The following is a 7,237-nucleotide window of genomic DNA, read 5'->3' as shown; positions in this document are numbered from 1 at the left end:
CCGCCCCGTCATGTGACTGCGCCGCGCGCTCCGCCCCGCCCCGCCGCCGCGACGCGAGCCGCCCATTGGCCCGCTCCGAGGAAGAGCCGCGCCGCGCGCCCATTGGTCTAGAGGGCGGTGATTGGCGGCGCGGGCGGCCAATGGGCTGCGTGCGCGCCAGGCGCGGCGGAGATGGAGCGCGGGGCTGTGCGGGCCATGGCGGCCCGGCTGGGCCTGGCCGAGTCCGCCSTTCTCAGGTACTGCCCGCCGTTCTSAGGTACTGTCCCCCGTTCTCAGGTACTGTCCCCCGTTCTCAGGTACTGCCGGCTCCGCCGATGGACGCTCCGGGCTCCCCTGCCCGCGGCCGGCCCGGCGCTATTCCCGCCCGGGTCAGTGGGTCAGACCGAGCGGACCCGTCCCGGCCCGCGCTCCCCCGCGCTGGCTGTGCCCGGCAGCGCCGCCGTGGCCGCTGTGGGTCTGGTGCATGTGCTGGAGCCCCAGAGCCGCGGGCATGCGGGGTCAGTGCCGCACCCGCCGCAGGCTCYGCAGTGCAAAGCTGCTGCTATTGTTGCTGCACATCATCAGAGAAAGGGCGGCGTTGCCCCGTCAGCACCTCTGTCCCTAAGGAGATTGCAGCAGTCCCTAAGTGCTGCAGCAGGACTGCGAAAGCTTGGATCGGGTCCCGTCGGAGATTGTCTTGTAGCTGTGGTTTTGTTGACGAGGGCYTTGTGTTCTGGGTGTTTTGCAGAAAAGCTGAGGAGTATCTACGGCTGTCGCAGGTGAAATGCACGGGATTAATGGCTCAAATGACGGCGACAAGCAGTGCTGTGATGTGCCTGGACCTGGCGGCGAGTTTCATGAAACAACCAATTGACAAAGTAAGATAGTGTGTGACTTGGCTGGCTGGTGCATTCTGCCTGACTCCACAAAACCACTGTTCTGTGTAGTGTGTGCTGGGAGCAGGAGTGGGATAGAATAATCAATTTGACCCTAGATCCCGCAGTTTGCTGCGTTAGATCTTCCACTGTTCAGAGTTTCAAACGGGACAAATTAAGATCAGTGGTGTCATCTCTTCACAAACTGATCTTGCTTTGGTTGAATTTCAACTCCTATAGTGACAAATAAATTACCAGCAAGGATGTTAAATGTATGATCTGTCCCTTTTACTGTGGGAAGAAAGCAGTTGCTCCAAGAAGTCTGTCACTGTAGGGGTACRTGTAAATCTCCATCTGCAAATCCGCCAGGTAAATGGCACTGAGCTGCCAAAATAATGGGACTTGACCCCATGAAAGTGTTGCTCATGTCTTCAACTTGCCCAGAATTTTTTGTCATTAACTACCTTTTGATAAAGGGGCCATGTCAGATACGTGAAATGATCTAAAAATATCACTGCATTAAAAGATGTGTCTTTGCTAGGTGGTTAATCATTCTGTGTGCAATGAAAACATGTATTATTCACTGCACAAATTTGCTTAATATAGCAACTGAACTTCACAGTGTTGTGTTGGTTGCCTGATTAAGATGTCAAGAAGGAATCTTGCTAAYTCTTGAGGTGTGTCCTTGTCTTCYTGACAGAGCTATTGTGTCAAACTCTCYGGTTTGAACAAGACCACCTACCAGAGCTCCATGAAGTCTTTGGAGTGTTTGCTAGAGGTGAACCAAAAGCTGGGGATGCGAGACTTGGCTGTGCAGTTTTGCTGCTCAGAGGCAGTGAACATGGCTTCAGAAATCCTGCAGAGGTGAGGAAGCTCTTGTGAGCACACTGGGAACCAAAGTTTGTTCATAAGATGTGTAAAGAGTTTGATATTTGGAAGGGTCAGATATCTCCTGCTGATTGGAGCAATGAGATGAGTCCTTAGCACTGATGATCCAGCCATGAGCTGGACCAGTGTTTAGAATACATGGTAAAAGGACTGTGAATCTCAGCAATTCATTGTCTAACTCTGGATTTTTCAGCTGGGAATAGTGTAAAAAATATAGGATTCTTAATCTCTGTATTTGCCCATAGCATCACACTGTCATCCATTTAACTGCTGATCATGGCACAGTTAGAAGCAATGCTCAGAAGAAATAAATCCTCCCTTTTGGGGACACAGATCTCTTAAAATGTACGTCGCTTTATCTGTAAAACCAACAGATAGAACATTTCAGTGGAGATCAATCAGTTAACTAAAATTACCCATTCTGTATTGTKTGCTTTAACCAGAGCAGTCCCTGAAGAGTTCTGTTCTGCAGTTTTGTCACCCTGATGGCACCTGTTTAAATGCTCTTAGGTGCACAAAGGCTGTATTTGCTTGGTAGTGTTTATACAAACTGGAAAGAAATAGYCTGGGGACAGGTGGACAATAAAAAATTACATTCTTCAGTGCTGCACATGTGCTGTGTCAGTTCCCATATTTAAGCCTTCATCTCTGTACATTGGGAATCAAAGAAACTGTAATACTGTCTTCTCCTGTAGGATGGATTTATGCAAAGCATCTCATTGTGAATTGTTGGCAAGAGCTAAAAGTGCAGTTGTTATTTGCTGTTCTGTAGRTATGAATCCAGCCTCTCGGAGGCACAGCGAGTGGACCTGGATTTCTCAAAACCCCTGTTTCTAACAGCTGCACTCTGCACTGCATGCAGGTGAGTGTAGCCTGGAGACTGAAATGCCTGCTGAGACACCAACCAGTGTCAGCAGTTTGTTCATTCAGGGTCTTGCTTAGCGATRTCCTGCTGCCCTGCTCCTGAAAAAGAGAGAGCTGTACCAAACCAGGCCTTTCCTCACAGAGAAATCTTCAACATGCASTGCACAAAGCAAAAACTTAGATGGCTGTTGGTGAAAATAGTGCTTAAGGTGCAAGAATGGCTTCTGAGCACCAAGAAGCAGTCTGAAGCAGGAAAAGCCCTGAGCCCTACACCATGACATCCTGAGGGTGCTGTAGCCTTTGGGAGATGGCTCTGATAGCTGTAGGCCCATATCAGCTAAGAGAGGGGTGTGACTCAGAGCCAGCACCTGTGAAGAATGTTCTTTGCTTGCATGCAAATATCTTCCTCCCTCAGCATTACACCTTGTGACAATCTTGTTCAGCAGTACAGGTGCTGCACAGCTCCTGACAAGGGCTCTCTTGGCACAGGGGTCCCATTCAGCTTTTTGCAGTAGTGACATTTTGCCCTGGTCCCCTGAAAATCTGAAAAGTTACCTTTTCCTAATACAATTCCTTATGTAATTTGATCTCCCCCGAGTTTCGATTGAGCTGTATTGACTCAGTAGTGTAAGGGTCTGTTTTTTAGGTAGATTTGTTTCTGAGACATGAATAGGTAGAACAAAAAGTCAGGCCTGCCCTCCTCATCCTCACAGGCAGTGTTGGTACAGTAATTATCACCTCACCTAAGTGATAATTGCTGAGGTGTTGCTTTGTACAGAGATAACTCTCTTGTAGGTGTTTGAAGCTAAAAGTGGACAAGACTAAAATGCTGGCTACATCTGGAGTGAAAAAAGCAATATTTGACCGACTGTGCAATCAGCTGGAGAAGATAAGCCAGCAACTCAGCAGTAAGTTTTTGGCTTTGTCCCTGTAAGACAGCACACCCATCCAGGGGCCTCACTGTCCCATCCTGTTCCACTGGTGATTCCATTCTGATCACTTAGCTGTCCCCTCCAGCCAAATCTGCCCATCCATCCCAACATCCTTCCTGCAGCCCAGTTCCCACTCCCAGTCCTTGCTTCTGGAGAAGTCGTAATAGCTTAGCAAGGACAAAAATAGAAAAAAGTGGCAAGGACAAAAATATTTTCCTCTCCTCAAATGCTCACTGCTCTTTACAGTCTCTGCTGTTGCAATTTATTCCTTGCTTCTCCCATACTACCTGACCTATCTTGGATTCCTCCCTCTTGCTTTCTGCATCCTGTTAACATGGCAACATGACACACAAATTATCTCAAACATCTTCTTCTGACTGACTCATTTGTGTGTTTTCCTTTCCCCTACTGCAAGATTAACAAGTATAGGCCATGCTGTTCTAGTTATAACTCAGCCATTCCCTGGTACCATCCCTCCTCATACATGGGGAAGATAGCAGGAATATTTCTYGCCCATTGTTGAGCCTATAGCTCTCTCTGCTCCTTTTTGTGTCAGAGAAATCCTCAATACAATACACGCCTTAATGTTCTTGTATTTCTGTTGCTTCTTCCTCTTTCTCTTTTCTCCTTTCCCAGGCTTTCATTCTTATTTTCCCACTGAAAGTTATCCTGCTTCACTGTGCCTACATGCTTCCTGRTGTTTTCTATGACATGCTGCCTGCATCTAATGCAAAAGCTGCTACTCTCTCCTAGGCATGGACCTTTCCATAGTACAGTGCCCTATAAAAACCCACACATTACCCCAGCACTAAAGCAACTAAAGGCAGCTGAGAATTTCCATAGGAATTCAGGGAATRGTGTGCATCTGTATACCTGGACAGCCCCCAGCATGTTGTGGGTATCTATAAAAATTATGGGAATGGAATAGAAGGGGAAGAAATAATTGCTAATCCTGCCTGAGTTCCCTAGAAGGGTAGCAAGGTGGCTTTGGGCAATGAACATGGCAGATCATTGTGGTTACCAATGCAGCAGCAGTTTGCTGCTAATTAGCAGCCTGCTTATTAAAGCAGCCAGTCAGTCCATGCAATCCTTGGAGTGCTGGCACCTCTAGTAGAGCATCAGTCTGGAGCAGGGAACTGCTCTGCCTGGACAACAGTGCTTGTGGAAGGTGGCACTGCTGTCAATGACAGGTAGGCCACCCCTGGAGCCCCAAATACCATTCAGAAGTAAAGAAACATATTTGTTTTTTAGAAGAAATTCCACCAGCTGCAGAGACACCTGACAGCTTGCAGACCGCCCTGGAGCAGTGTGMGCAGGAAGAGGGTAAGTTCTGTTCAGCTGTGAATGAAAATCACCTCACCAGAGTAGTTCTGAGCTTTACTGCTGCTCAGTGTTTGAGTTGTGACAGACCACGGTGCTCCAGGTCACAGCAGCTCTGTCCATCCTGCAAACCATTGCCTGTGGAGCACAGTGAGAGCCTGCCAGAAGGACAGTGGGGTTTATACTGAACTAGGGACTGTAGAATTTAGGACAGCTGTTCTGTTCAGACACAGGTAAAGAGGTGATTGCCCCAGCAGGTGAGGGGAGCAGTAACCACAGGATTAGATAACACAGGGACAGTGTGCATTTACTCAGATGTTGCCCATGATGGCATCTCATGGACATTCTTRTTTCCTCACAGGCTCTGAAGATGATGAGGAGATGCCATCTAAACGGCCAAAGACTGAAACAAATCAGGACTATGARGAATGGAAAAAGAAAATCCTGGAAAATGCTGCTAAGGCACGAGAGACAAGTAGCACTGACTCTGCACTGCCASCCAGTAATGTAACTGCTGCTTGCTCTTAATTTTAACTCTCCCTCTGATTCAGTAGTATATGAGTGATGGCTGCCTGGCAGACAGCTGATTTTATTTATGTTTTAAGRATTTAAGAATGTTATTTTTAATAAATGGCACCATGGATTGATGTGATTTTACAGGAAGCCTGTGTGACTGCTCACCAGGCTGTGGCATTAGGGGGTAGCACAGCCTCCTTCTCTTGCTGCAAGAGCCAGGTAACATTCTAATGCTACGTTAAGTGTAAATAAGTTATAAGTTACAGGCCCTTGGGTCCCTGGCTGGAAGCAGTGAGTGAAATAAGAGGGAGGAGGCTATAACAGTGCCTTGTTAAACTGCAAAGCCAGCAGASAAATGAAGCCTTATTTTTTTAGGTTTTGGTTGTTGTTTTTTTAAATAAATATTATTTAGTCATTGGATTTTACTTATTTGCATGTGTATGGGAATGAAATCTCTTGTGCTTTTGTAACGGGTCCCAAATATTCCAAGAAACAAAGTACTGGAAGGAAAAGCTTTGTATTGTGTGACATCATGATCTTGGCACACATACTTGGAATGCAAAATAAAAAACATAAAGGAGATGCCTGTGCTTTAAGCAGGAAGATTCCAGGGGAAAAGGATGTTGACTGGGTAACAGGTTTTTTTTGTGTTTTGCAGTTATAAGCTTAGAGAAGAGGTCTTTGTTTCATTTGTTTCATGTTTTCTGGCCTGTATCTCTGGACCTACCCAGAAATAATTTCAGGTTTGTTTGACAGGGAGGCTTAAACCAAAACTGAKGAATAGGCTTGTTCCACTTTCAGGAAATTTATTAGTATTAATTCAGAAATATACAGACCAATAAATACAATGGCATTCAGCATGCAGAAACGCTGTGGAAGGAAAACATGAACAAAAGTGGCCCTTCATAGAAGGTGATAAATGATTGAGATTCTTCTCTGTCCCAATTCTGGAAATGCTGCAAAAGTCAGGACTATGCAGAGTGAGAAGCACTCGAGTGGAAAAGATTAGGATAAGCCAGTCTTACAAACCTCGTCATTAGCAACCAACACTTCTGCAAATTCAAGTGATGTGAAAGTCCATAAAGTTCAAGGGAGCCTTACGGGTGCCTTCTCTGGAAAGCTTCTTTTAGTAGYATTAGTTTCCATTTTTCCTAAGAAGCCATACAGTTCACACTGAGTTTTGCAGAATCCAGAACAGGAAACCACAAGCTTAAAAACTAATGTTATACTTTTCTCTGAGAGATTGTAAGTGGCTCCCACTCTACACGTAAGAAAAGAGTTAAAAATCCAAAATAAGTTAATGTTGTGAAGAAAGGGTTTAATGTTCAAGAGCAAAGTGAAGGGGGATAAAAAGGGCTTCAACCTCCTAACTGGACTAAAGGCAGAGTCTGGCAACACTCTTGTTTCCCTGTCACTGAATCTATTAGAAATAAAACCTGTTTTGCATGTCACACCATACCAGCTCCTCAGACTTCATTAACATTTCCAGAGAGGAGAAACAAATCCCTAAACTAAAACTTACCAACTTAAATGCTGCAGTCCCAGACAATGAGAAGCACTTACTAGTTTTAAAAACATAAAATYTCTGGAAATCTCTTATTTTCTGGACAACATGAGATCTTTTTGCATAGACCCAACAGTCATGAGGTGATTTGYATTCATGGCAGTTTCACATATCTCATTCCAGAAGTTCAATCAGTTCAGCTCAATTCAACCTTTCATAAGATATAGCAACAATGGACTAATTTAAGTTGCTTCAAACCAGGATTCCTCATCGTTCCTAACTATGCAGTGATTATTTTCTAAATGAGAGAGTAGAATAATTAAAAACCAAAGCAACAAACCAAAACCATCCAAGCTGTA

The 7,237-nt window shown here is 45.5% G+C and overlaps 1 protein-coding gene across 1 annotated transcript; it reads left to right on the top strand.

The window, feature by feature from the left end:
• Positions 1 to 146: 146 nt before the first annotated feature.
• ORC6 (origin recognition complex subunit 6) lies at positions 147 to 7,055 on the top strand. Its single transcript, XM_057375676.1, has 7 exons — positions 147 to 236; positions 728 to 857; positions 1,555 to 1,718; positions 2,515 to 2,604; positions 3,402 to 3,514; positions 4,790 to 4,861; positions 5,220 to 7,055. The coding sequence occupies exons 1-7, from the start codon at positions 172 to 174 to the stop codon at positions 5,384 to 5,386; spliced, it is 801 nt and encodes a 266-aa protein (XP_057231659.1). The 5' UTR covers positions 147 to 171; the 3' UTR covers positions 5,387 to 7,055.
• Positions 7,056 to 7,237: the final 182 nt, after the last annotated feature.

Source organism: Malurus melanocephalus, unplaced genomic scaffold, assembly GCF_030028575.1.
Source record: "Malurus melanocephalus ecotype Western Australia unplaced genomic scaffold, MMel_1.1 scaffold_254, whole genome shotgun sequence".
NCBI classification, from domain to species: domain Eukaryota; kingdom Metazoa; phylum Chordata; class Aves; order Passeriformes; family Maluridae; genus Malurus; species Malurus melanocephalus.
Note: the sequence above shows the minus strand (reverse complement) of the source record. Positions and strands in the feature narration are given on the sequence as shown.